Source organism: Neoarius graeffei, chromosome 13, assembly GCF_027579695.1.
Source record: "Neoarius graeffei isolate fNeoGra1 chromosome 13, fNeoGra1.pri, whole genome shotgun sequence".
In the NCBI taxonomy this organism is placed as follows: Eukaryota; Metazoa; Chordata; class Actinopteri; order Siluriformes; family Ariidae; genus Neoarius; species Neoarius graeffei.
Window position 1 is genome coordinate 49727732 of NC_083581.1, and position 18810 is coordinate 49746541.

At 41.0% G+C, this 18810-nt stretch overlaps 1 protein-coding gene across 6 annotated transcripts in view; it reads left to right on the forward strand.

Annotated features, from left to right (window-relative positions):
• Nucleotides 1-18810, forward strand: part of tns2a (tensin 2a) — a 76944-nt gene that overhangs the window by 24585 nt on the left and 33549 nt on the right. For all 6 annotated transcript variants that reach the window (XM_060937955.1, XM_060937957.1, XM_060937953.1 and 3 more), the window contains exons 2-3: nucleotides 947-1052; nucleotides 1242-1279. In XM_060937955.1, coding sequence (XP_060793938.1) covers nucleotides 947-1052; nucleotides 1242-1279 — 144 coding nt within the window. The remainder of the gene's footprint in view (nucleotides 1-946; nucleotides 1053-1241; nucleotides 1280-18810) is intronic.

The following is an 18810-nucleotide window of genomic DNA, read 5'->3' on the forward strand; positions in this document are numbered from 1 at the left end:
CTCTGTGCTTTTATTGTTTTTACTGTTGTTTTTATTCTTGTTTTTACTGTTTGTGTAGTGTCCTTGAGTGTTTTGAAAGGCGCTTTTAAATAAAATGCATTATTATTATTAAGTAAAAATATCTGTCCATGCAGCAAGATAATTTCACTAGTATTAAGTCATTTTCTCCTCAAATTAAATTTTTTTTTGTATCGTATTGTATTGTCCTTGCAAAGACGAGAAGACCTAAAAATCCACCCCTAAGTATTAAGGCACTACTGCGTGGGTGTGTCATTCAGAGAAAGCTGCCAAGCTTTGCAGATCTACAATACAGAGCCGTATGGCATCCAGTGGGCACGCAGTGCGTCTCCTGACAGCTGTCCAAACAGTGCCCAGCTCTGGAGGCCGAGAGTGGAAATGAGCTCCTTCTACCTCCACTGCCAAACGGAAAAACACACAGCTCTAGACAAAGCTGATTTATTCTCCTCAGCTCAGACGTCACACACGCTCTAGAGCACAATGCAAAATGTTCATGCACATATAGCCCAAACACTTCATCTGTCTTCATTTTATCTCCGTATGAAACCAAGTGTGCATTGAGGATTATCAGTGTCTCTGATCAATAGACAAAGCAATAGGGATCACTGAAATAGTTCAGTTATTCTTTGTTCTCCAATAGGGTAGCGTCTCTTAAAACAAGGTGTGTCACTGTGAGATTAAGTATTTATGCAAAGGTTTTGTCCTCCTGCCGGACTTGGAAAGGTGAGACACTCGACACAAAGGCAGGAATAGGACCTGGTTCAAGATCAGAGGTACAGAACAAAATGTGAGAGAAGGATGAATACGATCAGAAAAAACTGATAAAATACCGAGGTGGTTATATGTGGATTTAGTTGTTGTTGTTGTTGTTTTTCAGTTCTTCATGAACATTAACTGTCTGGGACTTTAATGGATGTGTTTTCTTTAGGCAGGGAAGGGCGAGCCCCATGAGTTTAAGGAAAAAACCTTTAAGAAGAAGCGCCAGTGTGGGGTGTGCAAGCAAAACATAGAAAGTCTGGCATCCTTCTGCCGAGGTAAGTCTTTTCTCCTGATTCCTTCACCTTTTAGTTCTTAATTACTTTTCAGTGATTAAACTCCTGCTTCCTGTTGAACAGTGTTGCTTAAAGCATGGCTTAGAGAAACCTCTTTCAAGGAGCAAAAGAGAAAATTTATTTCTGGCTTGGACTCTAAATCTATATTGTCTTGTTCTTTGTCATCTGCAGTCTGTAAAACAGCCACTCACAAGAAATGTGAAAGTAAGGTAAGGACATGCTGCATTTATGTTTAATTTTTTAAAAGATCCTGTCTGGTCTCATCATCCACCATACCAATAATGTCATGAGTATAAAAACACGGGTACGTTAATACTCAGATGAGCTAACTCTCATCTCAGTTCTTCTATCAGTCTCTCTCTCTCTCTCTCTCTCTGAAGGCCTCTGTGTGTTGGGGCAGCCGCACCCCAGCCACATGCTGCAGTCCTGAATAGCTCATTGACAGGGCACTGAATGCCTGCTGTACCCATAGGCTGAGCTGGCACACAGTGTCAGGCCTGCAGAAGTCAGCAGCATCCTATGTTTTGCCAAGAGTACGCAAGAGCTAAATCAAGCTTTGGAAACTGTTAATGTAGACTAATCTGTTCTTAATAAGGATTATAGCGGCGCTCCCTGCACATGAAGTGCGCGGCGCAAAGCTGCATACTTAAGAGAATATGGTAATGGATTGACCTGATTTTTGATGGCTTTTGCGACCGTACAACGTCTGAACGGACGACGTACGTGTATCACCACAGGGATCCCGACCGTAAGTGCAAGGCAACATATCTCATATATACTTGACCTCCAGATAACGACATTTATATCTTTATTTAGATCAGATAGATGGGTTTTTATCCAGCACTTATTTTTAATTTGCTTTTTAAAAAATAATGTAGGATTATTTACTAACATTTTATGGAAAATATTCATGACGGTTTCATATAAAACTAGTTCAAGCAGTTTTATTAGTCCACTAGCTTGTTGGACTATTGACAGTTGTAACCAGACAACTGTTTCACATATTGAGTTTGAAATATCAAGATTGCAGCTCGAACCCTCTGAGCTCATGCATTGCATTCAGTCGATGTTTGTTTTTTTTTCCCCTGAAGGTTTTTATCCTCCTGGGTTTTTTTTTTTTCTTTGCAAGCAATGTATCTTTGCATTGTATGCTTTTTTTTTTTACCTGAATGATTTCTTACTCTGCACACTTGCATTAACATAACTACTGTATAGTGCAATAGCAACGATGAGCATCTTTCCTTCGTTTTAGATAATCTAAATCTATGCAAATCGATATTGATTAGTTCTTATGTCCCATTATATTTGATCGTAACTATATAGTAATGATGTAAAGTGAAAGCGCTGGTTCACTGCTGTCCACCAGGCACCCAGCAGAGTCACACCATAATAAATGTCGTGGTGGTGTTTCTGGCACCTGGCATGCAGTGTCAAAGAAAGGAATTAATATGTATTCGTAACTGTGATGCGCAGCTCGTTATTGGTATCACTGTCACAAGACAATGCAGCAATTTATTGACGTGAAATACACAACACGACACAATTCAATGGCTCATATGCGATAATATTATTCTATTCAGGTAGTTTTTGTGCCTTTGTAAATATTTTGCTCATACGCTCATCAGGAGCTCCGCTTTTAGGCACTGCCTAAATATTTATTACAGTTAGAAATCTGTTGATGCATTCATTCTGTGGATGTTTCAATAAAAGCAAAAGCAAGCAGTTTTGGCATTAGGAATGGAGCAACACAATGGTTTGCTAAAGAACGCTCATAATCTCGGATCAAACCCCTCTTCCACAGGATGGCACGTCAGTCTTGGCGTGTTAATCTGTTCCTCTGTCTAATGGCCTAGAGACACTATCAATCATTCTTAGGCTACATCCACACGACAACGGCAACGAGATTTTATTTTAAAAAAATATCGCGTCCACATGGGCAACGGATCAGTAAAATATCAGGTACATATGGCAACGCAACGCTTGCTGAAAACGATGCAGTACACATGCTACACCTCTACGTGCGCTGTAAGATGGTCCCATCGGAGACACCAGAACAATAGAAGAAGTAGGACGCATGCGCATAAACCCCTTTTTCTACCCGGTGTGAAGCACTGTCAGGAACAAACACACAAGAAGAAGAAGATGGCTGCGACTACGCGAGGAAATCGTGCCTTCTGTATGTACAAATGAGTTTTATTAGTGTGCATAGTTTTATATAACTTAATTTTCTTATTGTGTGTGAACATTTTGAAAAGCATTTTTATATAATTTAGATAACTTTTTATATTGTATGTGAAAATTTTGAAAAGCAGTCTTATCCAATAAAAAAAGAAATTCAAGAAATGGTTCAGGTTCATACAAAACAGCGAGAGTGCTGCTTGTTCTAGTCATGTGGTTGTGACGTCATCGTAAACAAATCCGTTCTACTCATCCAGACGACTTCGCAATGGCGCCGTTGCCAGATTTTTCCACTCTGGAACCCGTTCTCAAAAAATATCGTTGTGGGGCACCCAAAACGCCCGTGCCGTGTGGACGCCAGGCCGAAACGATAAACAATTTTATCAGGTTCACCTGAATCCGTTGCCGTGTGGACAGGGCCTTAGAAGCAAGGCTCATTCTGGCACTAGATCCAAGGTTCTTAGGTTTGTCCATGAAATGTCCTAAATATCCTAAAATATAAAATCATTAGCTCTCCTCCGAATTCTTGAGGAACCCTATTTTTTGGCCAGTGTTCACCTTGAGATGCTCGTTACTTCATGCTGAAATGTTCACGATAAGGATCCTTTTTGTAAAGGATTATAATGCTTTAGCTAGTTGTTGAGACTTCGTGGAAGTTTCAGCTTTCTGTAGACGTGCATGACGTCATCCTTGACCTCTGTGATCCTACTTGTACAAGTTTGCCAGGTTAACTTCAGCCAGCCTTGTATAGCAATGTAAAAGAGAGTCCCAATTTTTTCTGCCATTCTGTAGTGATAGGGATCATCTCAGCGCTGGAAGGGAAACAATGTCACTGTCCCACAGGGGAACTATCAGGAACTGAGACCGTACCTCTGTAGTCCATTATCTGCTCTGTGGCACCCGTGCTACCACTGCAGCTTTCAACACCTTGGTATTGAGGCTGAACAAAGGGATGCTTTTGAAAACCATTTCACTCCACCTGGCTTAGACACAAAAGAGCTTGGCGTATCTCAACAGGGACAAGATCAGTCTCTGCTGCCTTTCCGGGGACAACGTGCATTTAAAAAAAAAACTAAGGACACTTGAATGCTGGCTTCGCTCAACAAAATCTATTAACAGCAGTGCCAATTGGCTTACAGGCTGCTAACATTAAGTCTGGTGCTAAGTCATTATAATTTCCACATGTTTGAACTGAAGAGGTCTTTGTTTAATATACTTTAGTCATGATTGCTGTTGCCAGTGCGCTGAAGCTGTGCAGCCCTCGGCTGCACTGTGACTTCAGGCTTCCCTCGCTAATACCAAAGATCCATTTGGATGAGAGTCAGCTGTTCCCTGTTGTCCTGATGAGCTTAAGGCAATCTACTGTTCCCTGATGTGATTTGACTGTTCATCCGTTCTCCCTACTGGACTACTGGAATGTAAAACAGATCTGAGGCATGCCTTAGATTCATTTAGCACAAATGATTTATAATGTAATGTGAGCAGGGATGGCAGTATGCTTTAGATTAAGGTTCATACTAAGAAAAGAAAGATCTTTCGCAGAAGATGCACAATCTATTTCTATTAAAAGGGAGTCGCTTTCTACATCCGCTTTTGCTGAGAATCACAATGCTTTACTGCAGAGCATTTTTTAAGGATTATCCACTAGGAAACCAACTGGTCTGGGCAATACAATCACAGGCCCCAGAGTTAAGGACGCGTTATCCTAATGGGCTTCATGGGCAGCTGCCCAGGGCCTCGGCCACTAGGGGGCCTCGGAGGTAGCGAGATCGGAAAATATGAAACGATATTTTCAGAAGTTTTGATCATATTGATAACATTTTTGATGCATTTCGCCACCCGTAAGGAAGACCACCTTGTCCCGTCGCATAGATCACCCGTCATTGTCAATATGATCACTGTCCACCATGTCTTCACACGCTACGCCAGCTTGAGTTCAATGATTTAATTAATGACTTCGCTTTCCAGAAAAGTAGGAAAGTGCCCTTGTAAGTTGAGCCATGGCTGTCAAACTGAATGCGCAAAGCTGTGTGCCACTGCTGTTTGGGACATTACGTGTGTGAAAGGATGAAATGTTTCACATAGCCTAACATTTTGAGATTTATTTCTGAGAAGCAAGATATTTTTCTTTCTTTGTTATCGCTCTTTGTTTTCACAAGTTAAAAGTCGCCTGGATTCCAAAATGAAAACGAACGGTTATATACCAAATGAATGTTCTTGTTCTGAATACTAAAGAAACTGTTGTAGGCCTAGGTTATGTTCTTGACATGTTGTTCATTGGCTCACTCATTCAAAGGCTTCTTGAAGCTAAACTTTAGTTAACCAGACTTGTTAACCGTGATGTCTGATGGATTTTTTCACCATGCAATTGCCTATTTCACCCTTGCTTTTTCTCGATTAAATAGGTGTTGATGGATATAAAGTTTTATCGTTCAATAGTATTTCTAATTGTGCCACTGTCATTATTTAAGTTTCTGTGTCTAGTTAGACAGGCACGTCTGAGGGGGTGAATTTGCTGAGCGCAGTTGACAACAGGCGGGGGTGGGGCCTCGGGGGGGGTGTCTGCCCAGGGCCTTGGCAAGGGTTAACGCGGCCCTGCCCAGAGTCCATGCAGCTGCACCGCTGCGGCATATTCTGTGATGCAAAATGGTTCACCAATCAGCATACAGACAAACACACTACAGTGACTACACAGCTATCAAGAGCAATTACCAAGCACAAATGTTATGTCAAAGACACTCAAAAGTTACACAGTAATGACATCGGATTCTAACTTCAGCCATCTCAGTAACCAAATTTTAGTTTTGTTTTTCTTAACCAACATGATCTTGTGTGTATATCTTATAACATAGATCTTCGCTTTCCTTGTTAAATGTATACTTACATGGTACTTGGTTAATTAATTGCAACTAATTGAACCAAATGATAAGACATAACTTGGTTTAAAATTTGGTCTCCCAGTGAAGCTGGTTTGGCATTGACTAGGAGACCAAATCTGGCCACTGGGAGACCATTTGGTCTCCCAGTAACTGTGTTAAAAAATGCTGTGCTTTACTGTGCAAGTGACAATAATTCAGCATTGAAGCATCAATAAACATATCAAATCAGCTGATGATGTACAGCGCATGTTACAGCTCGGTCAGCTCAGTTGAGCCGGCCCCTAAATATGTCCCTTGATTGACATCCTGCATACAGTATAACCTACATAGCCTTTTCTGTCTCTTTTTTTGGAAATATACATGAAACTCTAGCTGTTATCAGAAAAGACACATTTCCATATATTTTAAATGTCTGTACTCACAGGAAAAGGTAAAAGAGGATGTTGATACTACAGTGTCTCAAGAGATGATCTGGTAGGTTGTCTAATGCTAGCATAATAACTTTTATCATTATCACAGTGTCTCTTGAATATTTGCACACTAGAAGTGTGACGTTTTTAAGTTCTTCTGTTTTTATTTAACATAATTTCCTAGGAGAGCATGGCGTATTCTAGAAAATGACTTGCCAAGCAGTTCTTTGACAACATCTGGAACATGGTTATGAAGTCAAATAATGGGTGGTCATATGTTTTAGTATGTTTTTGAAAAACAGCCCAATAACATGTAAATTAACTAATGTTCTTGCTTCAAAATAATTATTTACTGGTATTCTCACAAGCCATATCATTTGTGTAATTGTAGTTTGATTAATGTAGTATTGCCATCCGTTTCCTCAACACCAGGCTTTTACAACCCCGATTCCAAAAAAGTTGGGACAAAGTACAAATTGTAAATAAAAACGGAATGCAATAATTTACAAATCTCAAAAACTGATATTGTATTCACAATAGAACATAGACAACATATCAAATGTCGAAAGTGAGACATTTTGAAATTTCATGCCAAATATTGGCTCATTTGAAATTTCATGACAGCAACACATCTCAAAAAAGTTGGGACAGGGGCAATAAGAGGCTGGAAAAATTAAAGGTACAAAAAAGGAACAGCTGGAGGACCAAATTGCAACTCATTAGGTCAATTGGCAATAGGTCATTAACATGACTGGGTATAAAAAGAGCATCTTAGAGTGGCAGCGGCTCTCAGAAGTAAAGATGGGAAGAGGATCACTAATCCCCCTAATTCTGCACCGACAAACAGTGGAGCAATATCAGAAAGGAGTTCGACAGTGTAAAATTGCAGAGTTTGAACATATCATCATGTACAGTGCATAATATCATCAAAAGATTCAGAGAATCTGGAAGAATCTCTGCATAAGGGTCAAGGCCGGAAAACCATACTGGGTGCCTGTGATCTTCGGGCCCTTAGACGGCTCTGCATCACATACAGGCATGCTTCTGTATTGGAAATAACAAAATGGGCTCAGGAATATTTCCAGAGAACATTATCTGTGAACAGGGCGGCACGGTGGTGTAGTGGTTAGCGCTGTCGCCTCACAGCAAGAAGGTCCTGGGTTCGAGCCCCGGGGCCGGCGAGGGCCTTTCTGTGCGGAGTTTGCATGTTCTCCCCGTGTCCGCGTGGGTTTCCTCCGGGTGCTCCGGTTTCCCCCACAGTCCAAAGACATGCAGGTTAGGTTAACTGGTGACTCTAAATTGACCGTAGGTGTGAATGTGAGTGTGAATGGTTGTCTGTGTCTATGTGTCAGCCCTGTGATGACCTGGCGACTTGTCCAGGGTGTACCCCGCCTTTCGCCCCGTAGTCAGCTGGGATAGGCTCCAGCTTGCCTGCGACCCTGTAGAAGGATAAAGCGGCTACAGATAATGTGATGTGTGTGTGTGTGTGTGTGATTATCTGTGAACACAATTCACCGTGCCATCCGCCGTTGCCAGCTAAAACTCTATAGTTCAAAGAAGAAGCCATATCTAAACATGATCCAGAAGCGCAGATGTCTTCTCTGGGCCAAGGCTCATTTAAAATGGACTGTGGCAAAGTGGAAAACTGTTCTGTGGTCAGATGAATCAAAATTTGAAGTTCTTTATGGAAATCAGGGACGCCGTGTCATTCAGACTAAAGAGGAGAAGGACGACCCAAGTTGTTATCAGCGCTCAGTTCAGAAGCCTGCATCTCTGATGGTATGGGGTTGCATTAGTGTGTGTGGCATGGGCAGCTTACACATCTGAAAAGACACCATCAATGCTGAAAGGTATATCCAGGTTCTAGAGCAACATATGCTCCCATCCAGACGACGTCTCTTTCAGGGAAGACCTTGCATTTTCCAACATGACAATGCTAAACCACATACTGCATCAATTACAGCATCATGGCTGCGTAGAAGAAGGGTCCGGGTACTGAACTGGCCAGCCTGCAGTCCAGCTCTTTCACCCATAGAAAACATTTGGTGCATCATAAAACGGAAGATACGACAAAAAAGACCTAAGACAGTTGAGCAACTAGAATCCTACATTAGACAAGAATGGGTTAACATTCCTATCCCTAAACTTGAGCAACTTGTCTCCTCAGTCCCCAGACGTTTACAGACTGTTGTAAAGAGAAAAGGGGATGTCTCACAGTGGTAAACATGGCCTTGTCCCAACTTTTTTGAGATGTGTTGTTGTCATGAAATTTAAAATCACCTAATTTTTCTCTTTAAATGATACATTTTCTCAGTTTAAACATTTGATATGTCATCTATGTTCTATTCTGAATAAAATATGGAATTTTGAAACTTCCACATCATTGCATTGCGTTTTTATTTACAATTTGTACTTTGTCCCAACTTTTTTGGAATCGGGGTTGTAGTACTCGAGTCCGACTCGTGCCCTAATTTTAAGGACTCGTGACTTGACTTGGACTCGAGCACTGATGACTCGAACTTAGACTCGGACTCATGCATTAACTGCATTTGGACTCGTAAACTGGAGACAAGAACTCGGATTTTTCTGTAATTTTTTGTAACATGCCATAATTGGCATAAGATATTTATATCTATATTAATTTTTATACTAATTTCGTGCAAGAAAATGCACATTCACCTGTTCATACGTCATGTTCAGGAACAAACTAATGTTAACGGTGCTAACATGCCTGGAAAGAAGCCCCTAGGATTGTCCACTTTGCTTATACAGACTTCTCGTGCAGTGGGAAAATATGCACTGCTGTGTGTTCCACATGCAGAAGAACTATCGAGGAGACGACGGGGACAACCTCGAACTTCAATCGTCATTTGTCAAGACTCCATCCAGAGAAGGAAGTGACATGCTATGTTCATTGCCCTGTTGATAGCGGGGCTTGCTGGCTGACCGATGAACTAGCTAGTGTTAACCCTCTCTCATGTTATTTGCCCTGTTGATCGTGAGTGGGGCTTGCTGAGTGATGAACAAGCTTTTTATCTGTAGCCTATTAACTAAAATGGGGCAGTCAAGCGGTAATGTTAGTCCAACACAGTATCAGAGACTGTTTCACGTAAAGGCAGCAACAGCCACTGTCAAATGGTGCGGTTGGAGTCTTGTTCTCGGACTCGACTCTGATCAATTGTGGACTTGACTTGAAATTTTCTTAAATGACTTGAACACTGGGGACTTGAGACTGGACTTGGACTCGAGGTTTAGTGACTCGACTACAACAATGGATTGCCTATAGGCATGTGGGCATGTGTGACCGAGCATTAATTTCTCAAGTCAAATCTATTTGGCTCTAAAGACCACACCCTCTCCTGGTCCCTTGCTGGCTGCAGTTTGTCTGGAGTGTCTCATGTGATGACTCAGGAATAAATTCTTTTTATTTACGTCAGTGTTTTTTTCTGGGATAATTGTCCCGAATTTTCCCATTAGATGAGTCAACTAGTTTTAAGGTGCGTCTGTAAACAATTCAGTGAACAGTAAAGATCCTGTAACCATAAGCACTGTTGCCCAATGAGACAAACTGGCTCATACATCAAGGCACTGGAAAATCTTGTCTCCCACTCTCTTGTTCTGTGTGCTGTTTTTCTCAAATTGTGTTTCCTGAAGACAAAGATAGAATCAGGAATTGTCTGTGTTCTTCCTTTGGGGTATGTATTTGCGTGGTTGTGTGAGAGAGACAAATAGTGTTCATACGTCTGGGTCATGGTACGCATTTGTCTCCGATTTTACAAAAAAAGAAACTTGTGTAGGCGTAACTTATGCTGGAGACACTGGGGATGTGTCCCCACCACATTTTGATATTCCCTTATTTGTTGTTGGTTTAAAAAAAAAAAGACCTTTTGTATTGTGCCAGAAACTGCTTCAAATGCTTTCTAAGAAAATCAGTTTAGCCGTATATACAGCGTATCTCAGGGTGGAAAAGGTACTAAAATGTCTCCTCTGTGATTAAACTCTTGCATCTGCATGCCTGTAAATGAGTATGGCACAAGCAAGTTTCTAGGAGCTTTACTTTGCTGTGAACCTGAATGTTTGCATCACACATGGCTACATGATCATATGACTGTATTATGAACTTACCCTTAGAAAGATAGTCATTATAATTATGGTATGTGTGATTTATAAAGTGAAGCTACAACCTGTCTCTAGCATAGCCTGTTTGATCAGCCTGTGAGATTGCAGTCCTTGGTTTACCTTCATTTACTTACAAACAGTAAGCCACAGTGTTGGTGTAACCATAGCAACTAAGTTTCCAAAGTATCTACGGTATAATTCCTTGATTTTCCCCCAGTGATGGTGTGGATTTACAGACTGGTTAAAGTGGATGCGTATCTTTTTCCATTAATTTATGCCTTTGGATTCGAGTCACATGCACATCAGAAACTTTGTTTTTGGAACCAGGTTTGGAACCAAACTTGGAAACATGTTCCCTGAGTCTAAACCCTGAATTGAGCATATGATGTTCTATCAGCATGGCTGTTCATATTGTCAACAATAAATATAGTACCATAGCTCATCTGCTCCACAATTTGCAATTTTGAGCTTAGCTCAAGTGTGTGGAGCTCAAAACAGATGTTATTCCAAGCTCCAACATCGCGTTAAGTTGGAACATGAACACTGAAGCGTCACATACAAACCACACACAGTGTCATTCCATTACAGGCATTTAGCAGACTCCATTATCCAGAGCGACGTACAACAGGACCCTGACATACCCACAGCAATGGGCAGCCCAGGGAGCAGTTCAGGGTTGCTCAAGGGCACTTCATCCATTCCTGCAGGTCCAGGGAATCGAACCAGTGACCTTTTGGTCCTAAAGCTGCTTCTCTAACCTTTAGACCATGGCTTTCCAGTACATAAAAACCACAATTTACAGGAGCGAGAAAGAAGAAAAAAAAAAAAAAAAGAGTAGCCACGGAACCAAAACCAAATGACAGTCCTGTTTTACTTTAGGAATAATAGATAAAAGACTTAATGTGTAGTGGAAGTTCATTATGTCTAACTGTTTAAGTATTTTTAAGTTCGTTTCTTAGACAAGGATTTTAAGATCGTCACCTTGTTGACAGTTTCAGCGTGAATCTTCCGCCTTCCTCAGAACTGTCACCAGATGTCAGGTGGTGACGTGCCTTATCAGCTGATGTTACGTTACGGAGGCGTGAATGTCCCGCCCGATTTGACAGGTAGTTCACGCCTCCTGCTGTCAGGTCGCTCCCCCAGGATGGCGTTCCAGGTGTGCGACAGCGCATACGCTCCCTCATCCCGGTTTATCATCCTTTGTGCCCGCTTGCGTATCTCCACTGCCTCTAAAATCCAACGCTGGTATCTATTTTCTTCAGCGCGAATGATTCTGGCCTCTTCCCAATTCATTATATGATTGTCGTTTGCAGTGGTCTGAAATGGCTGATTTTAGGTTTTCTTGGTGTGCTTTTTCTTTTTCGGATCTTGTGTGTCTTTTTGTTGTTTCTTTTTCACATTCTATTTGGTGTTCTTTCCTTCGTGTATGGAAGCATCTGCCCGTTTCACCAATATAGACTTTGTTACATGAATGGCAAGGGATTTCATAGATGACATTGCATTTGTTGTCCGGTTGTATTTTGTCTTTGGGGTGAACTAGCAACTGTCGGAGGTTCTTGTATGGTTTGACCGGGGTGTTGATGTGGTATTTCCTCATGGATCGTTGGATGCGTTCTGTGACTCCTTTTATGTATGGTAGTGTGACAAAGCCCCGGTTTGTTTTTTCGGTGTTTTTTCTTGTCTGTTTGTTTTTTTCCTTTGTTTGTGTCTGTAGTTTCCCTTTTCGGATTGCCCACAGTGGATATTGGCAGTTTTTTAATGCCTGTTGGATGTGTTGGTCCTCCTCCTGTCTGGAAACGATACGTTGATGACATCCTCGAAATAACAAAAATAGGCCACACACAACAACTCACGGATCACCTAAACTCCATAGACAAGACAGGCAACATCAAATTCACACACGAAGAGGAAACGGACAAGACAATAGCTTTTTTGGACCTAAAATACACCACACAGAAGAAGGGAACATTAGAATTACAACATACAGAAAACCTACACACACCGACCAATATCTTCTCTGGACATCTGAACATCCCATCGCACACAAAATGTCAGTAATCAGAACACTATACGACCGAACACAGAACATCACGGAGGAGAAAGACAGACAGGAGGAGGACCAACACATCCAACAGGCATTAAAAAACTGCCAATATCCACTGTGGGCAATCCGAAAAGGGAAATTACAGACACAAACAAAGGAAAAAAACAAACAAACAAGACAAAACACCGAAAAAACAAACCGGGGCTTTGTCACATTACCATACATAAAAGGAGTCACAGAACGCATCCAACGATCCATGAGGAAATACCATATCAACACCCCGGTCAAACCATACAAGAACCTCCAACAGTTGCTAGTTCACCCCAAAGACAAAATACAACCGGACAACAAATGCAATGTCATCTATGAAATCCCTTGCCGTTCATGTAACAAAGTCTATATTGGTGAAATGGGGAGATGCTTCCATACACGAAGGAAAGAACACCAAATAGAATGTGAGAAAGAAACAACAAAAAGACACACAAGATCCGAAAAAGAAAAAGCACACCAAGAAAACCTAAAATCAGCCATTTCAGACCACTGCAAACGACAAAATCATATAATGAACTGGGAAGAGGCCAGAGTCATTCGCGCTGAAGAAAATAGATACCAGCGTTGGATTTTAGAGGCAGTGGAGATACGCAAGCGGGCACAAAGGACGATAAACCGGGATGAGGGAGCATATGCGCTGTCGCACACCTGGAGCGCCGTCTTGGGGGAGTGACCTGACAGCAGGAGGCGTGAACTACCTGTCAAATTGGGCGGGACGTTCACGCCTCCGTGACGTAACATCAGCTGATAAGGCACGTCACCACCTGACATCTGGTGACAGTTCTGAGGAAGGCGGAAGATTCACGATGAAACTGTCAACAAGGTAACGATCTTAAAATCCTTGTCTAAGAAACAAACTTAAAAATACATAAAAGACTTCATGGTTGTAACTTTGCTTTGAAAAGTGCTGGGGGAAGAAAGAACATTTCATGATCAATTATGTCAGTTTGCACTAATAGCCTTTCTGAAGCTTTACCACTCATATATTTTAAAGATGACATTATACCACTTTTCCACAAGTTGACAGAGTTTCCTGAGGTCTTAATGAAATGTCTCTGACATGCTTTGTTCAAAGTCCATAAGGACATTGGACCAATGATAAAGCAGCACAGCTCCCTTCTCGCTCTGTCTAAACAGCCTTGTTCAAAACAGCCAATCTGAGTGCGTGTTTCTTTAAATGATAATGAACCACTACTTACCCCACCCCACCCTTTCACCGACCAATCAGGTCACACTTTCTTCACGAATAACCATTTGCAAAGGCAGTTCTCAAGTTATGACTGGAGATACTTGGATGAGGGCGCGACATAATTCTAATGAGATCCCTTTGTGACATAGGCACTCCAGATCCTCAAATGAGTTTTTCATAATTTGTCCCCTTTAAGGAGATTGTGTATTGAAGGACTAAAGATTCAGGAATGTCACAGCTATAGTGAAGAATATATGGCGAGGGATGGAACATTTCCTCCACTGGTATATTAAAAAAAGATCCTCATTTCCTGTGGTGACAGCATTTGGATGGGCCAAGCGGGAAGGACGTAATTTCCAGTAACCGCCATGACTACAGTGCATGTTTATAATCTCATGTTTATAATCTTTCTGCGTGTGGGGGCAGATTTCAGAACCATACTGATAAAACCGAAAGGCAGTTAGAGATTTGGCAGATTTGTCTGCTGTTGTGTCTAATTGAGCTGATGTTCCTCTGTACATTTGATCCAGCTGGTCACAAGGTTCATTATGTGATTGTGTTTGCAAATAAGTGATAAACAGTACATATACAGTCGTGCTTGAAAGTTTGTGAACCCTTTAGAATTTTCTATATTTCTGCATTAATATGACCCAAAACATCATCAGATTTTCACACAAGTCCTAAAAGTAGATAAAGAGAACCCAGTTAAACAAATGAGACAAAAATATTCTACTTGGTCATTTATTTATTGAGGAAAATGATCCAATATTACATATCTGTGAGTGGCAAAAGTATGTGAACCTCTAGGATTAGCAGTTAATTTGAAGGTGAAATTAGAGTCAGGTGTTTTCAATCAATGGGATGACAATCAGGTGTGAGTGGGCACCCTGTTTTATTTAAAGAACAGGGATCTATCAAAGTCTGATCTTCACAACATGTTTGTGGAAGTGTATCATGGCACAAACAAAGGAGATTTCTGAGGACCTCAGAAAAAGCGTTGTTGATGCTTATCAGGCTGGAAAACATTACAAAACCATCTGTAAAAAGTTTGGACTCCACCAATCCACAGTCAGACAGATTGTGTACAAATGGAGGAAATTCAAGACCGTAGCTACCCTCCCCAGGAGTGGTCGACCAACAAAATCACTCCAAGAGCAAGGGTGTAACAGTCGGCAAGGTCACAAAGGACCCCAGGGTAACTTCTAAGCAACTGAAGGCCTCTCTCACATTGGCTAATGTTAATGTTCATGAGTCCACCATCAGGAGAACACTGAACAACAATGCTGTGCATGGCAGGGTTGTAAGGAGAAAGCCACTGCTCTCCAAAAAACTTGCTGCTTGCCTGCAGTTTGCTAAAGATCATGTGGACAAGCCAGAAGGCTATTGGAAAAATGTTTTGTGGATGGATGAGACCAAAATAGAACTTTTTGGTTTAAATGAAAAGCGTTATGTTTGGAGAAAGGAAAACACTGCATTCCAGCATAAGAACCTTATCCCATCTGTGAAACATGGTGGTGGTAGTATCGTGTTTTGGGCCTGTTTTTTTGCATGTGGGCCAGGACGGCTTGCCATCATTGATGGAGCAATGAATTCTGAATTATACCAGCGAATTCTAAAGGAAAATGTCAGGACATCTGGCCATGAACTGAATTTCAAAAGAAGGTGAGTCATGCAGCAAGACAACGACCCTAAGCACACAATTCGTTCTACCAAAGAACGGTTAAAGAAGAATAAAGTTAATGTTTTGGAATGGCCAAGTCAAAGTCCTGACCTTAATCCAATTGCAATGTTGTCGAAGGACCTGAAGCGAGCAGTTCATGTGAGGAAACCCACCAACATCCCAGATTTGAAGTTGTTCTGTACAGAGGAATGGGCTAAAATTCTTCCAAGCCAGTGTGCAGGACTGATCAACAGTTACCGGAAACGTTTAGTTGCAGTTATTGCTGCACAAGGGGGTCACACCAGATACTGAAAGCAAAGGTTCACATACTTTTGCCACTCACAGATATGTAATATTGGATCATTTTCTTCAATAAATAAATAAATGACCAAGTATAATATTTTTGTCTCATTTGTTTAACTGGGTTCTCTTTATCTACTTTTAGGACTTGTGTGAAAATCTGATGATGTTTTAGGTTATATTTATGCAGAAATATAGAAAATTCTAAAGGGTTCACAAACTTTCAAGCACCACTGTACTGACATGTAAGGGAGAAATGTATTGTATGTAACGTCAGTTTTTATGTTGAGATTAGAAATGTGGATAGACCATACAGTCTAGGTTTTCACATGGGTTACCATGGAGATACTAAGATGCGCGTGGAATTTAGATCATTGAAAATTATACGTGTTTCACAACATATCTCCAACAGATCAAATATGCTTTATTCAAGATTCTTCTTACACAATACTATTTTAATTTAAAACATTGCGCTGTACATCATGAAGTGCTATGAAATTCATTTAGGTTCAGGTGTTAAAGATGTCTTGAGGTGATTTGATTGTTAATTGTGTAGTTTTTAAGAAATACCGTAATTAAAAAGGGGTTCTTTTTGTAGTTATCTGTTCTTAGCTTCATAAAAAGGTTGTTCAAGGAACCCTCTCTGAAATGAAGGATAAAATACAGTGGTGTGCAAAAGTTTGGGCACCCCGGTCAAAGTTGCTGTTACTGTGAACAGTTAAGCAAGTTGAAGATGAAATGATCTCCAAAAAGGCATAAAGTTAAAGATGACTCATTCCCTTTATATTTTAAGCAAAAGCTATTTTTTTTTATTTTCATCTTTTACATTTTCAAAATGACAAAAAAAAGGAAAAGGGCCAGAAGCAAAAGTTTGGGCACCCTGCATGGTTAGTACCCAGTAACACCCCCTTTGGCAAGTATCACAGCTTATAAACACTTTTTGTAGCCAGCTAATAATCTTTCAGTTCTTACCTGGGGGATTTTCACACATTCGTCCTTGCAAAAGGCTTCCAGTTCTACAAGTTTCTTGGGCTGTCTTACATGCACTGCTGTTTTGAGATCTATCCACAAATTTTCAATGATGTTTAGGTCAGGGGACTGTGAGGGCCAGGGCAAAACCTTCAGCTTGTGCCTCTTGAGGTATTCCATTGTAGATTTTGAGGTGTGTTTTGGATCATTGTCTTATTGTAGGAGCCATCCTCTTTTTAACTTCAACTTTTTTACAGATGATGTGATGTTTGCTTCCAGAATTTGCTGGTATTTATTTGAATCCATGCTTCCCTCGACCAATGAAATGTGCCCTGTGCCACTGGCTGCAACACAACCCCAAAGCATGATCGATCCACACCCATGCTTCAGAGTTGGAGAGGTGTTCTTTTCCTGGAATTTGGCACCCTTTTTTCTCCAAACATACCTTTGCACATTGTGGCCAAAAAGTCCTATTTTGATTTCATCAGTCCACAGGACTTGTCTCCAAAATGCATCAGGCTTGTTTAGATGTTCATTTGCAAACGTCAGACGCTGAATTTTGTGGCTAGGATGCAGGAAAGGTTTTCTTCTGATGACTCTCCCATGAAGGTCATATTTGTTCAGGTGTTGCTGCATAGTAGAACAGTACACCACCACTCCAGGGTCTGCTAAATCTTTCTGAAGGTCTTTTGCAGTCAAACAGGGTTTTTTGTTTGCCTTTCTAGCAATCCAACGAGCAGTTCTTTCAGAAAGTTTTCTTCATTTTCCAGACCTCACCTTGATCTCCACTGTTTCTGTTAACTGCCATTTTGCATGGTGTTCCTTTTCTTTTTTTCACTCTCCAATTGTACAAAACAAAAATAATACACAAATCTTGCAGAAAATGCTGAAAAAAAATTTGTCATCTTTACCTTTATGCCTTTTGGTGATCAGTTCATCTTCTGCTCACTTAACTATTCACAGTAACAGACATTTTCAGTAAGGGTGCCCAAACTTTTGCATGCCACTGTACGTTGTAGGATTCTATATATAAATTTTAAGGCTTTCCCCAAAGGGAAAACCCCCCCAGAAGAAACCTGTAAGACCAAGAGTACTAAGTTGACCTGTTTCTCCATTTTCCAATGATCTTCTAGAAGCTACAGTATAATAAATATAACAAAATCAAGCAGTGAACAGTCCCAGCCTGGTGACATGGGATTTTTCTTCTGTTGATGGCTTGTAAATGGAGGAGGGTGTGTGCTGTTTTATTTTTGTCTTAGCTTTCTGTTCTTGGTTGTTGAACGACTGTTGTCCCTGGTGGATTTGTAGTTCCTGTTTATGCTGTCAAAATGAGATATTAGGGGGTTGAGAAAACTAGACACAGATGATTAAAGAGCTTATGCTTAAAGGAGCAAAAATGTCGTCGGGCTGCGTGCTCTCCACTGGAGTTCACTTCTATATAAACAGTGTCAGATTGGAACAGATGCTTAGGAAGTGGTCCATCAGCATGTGTGAGAACCAGTCTGCTGGGGAGATGAACAGTCTTGGGAATCTTCCGAGGAGAATTCAGTGAAGCGTATGCACATAGTCAATGTCCTTCAGTACAGTTCTGTCAGGACATGAGGTGCACCAGCCTTGAATTGCTTATCACTCCTCAGGGATCCTTACCTCATCATGAAGCATGTTTGCAAGGCTTTTACCCCTTGTTATATTTCCATGTCTTGCTTTCATCATTGCCATATTACAGTTCATAGGAGAGGAAGGAGAATTATACAGATCAATTTTTTCTTTCGTTATGACCAAGAAAATCCCCCGGAGATGAGTGTATGGGTTTCTGAGATACTGTATGTGTATAGGTTCAGACCCTGTCTCTAGGGGAAAAAAAATGAACGAAACACAATTACATCTCATCTCATTATCTCTAGCCGCTTTATCCTGTTCTGTACGGTCGCAGGCAAGCTG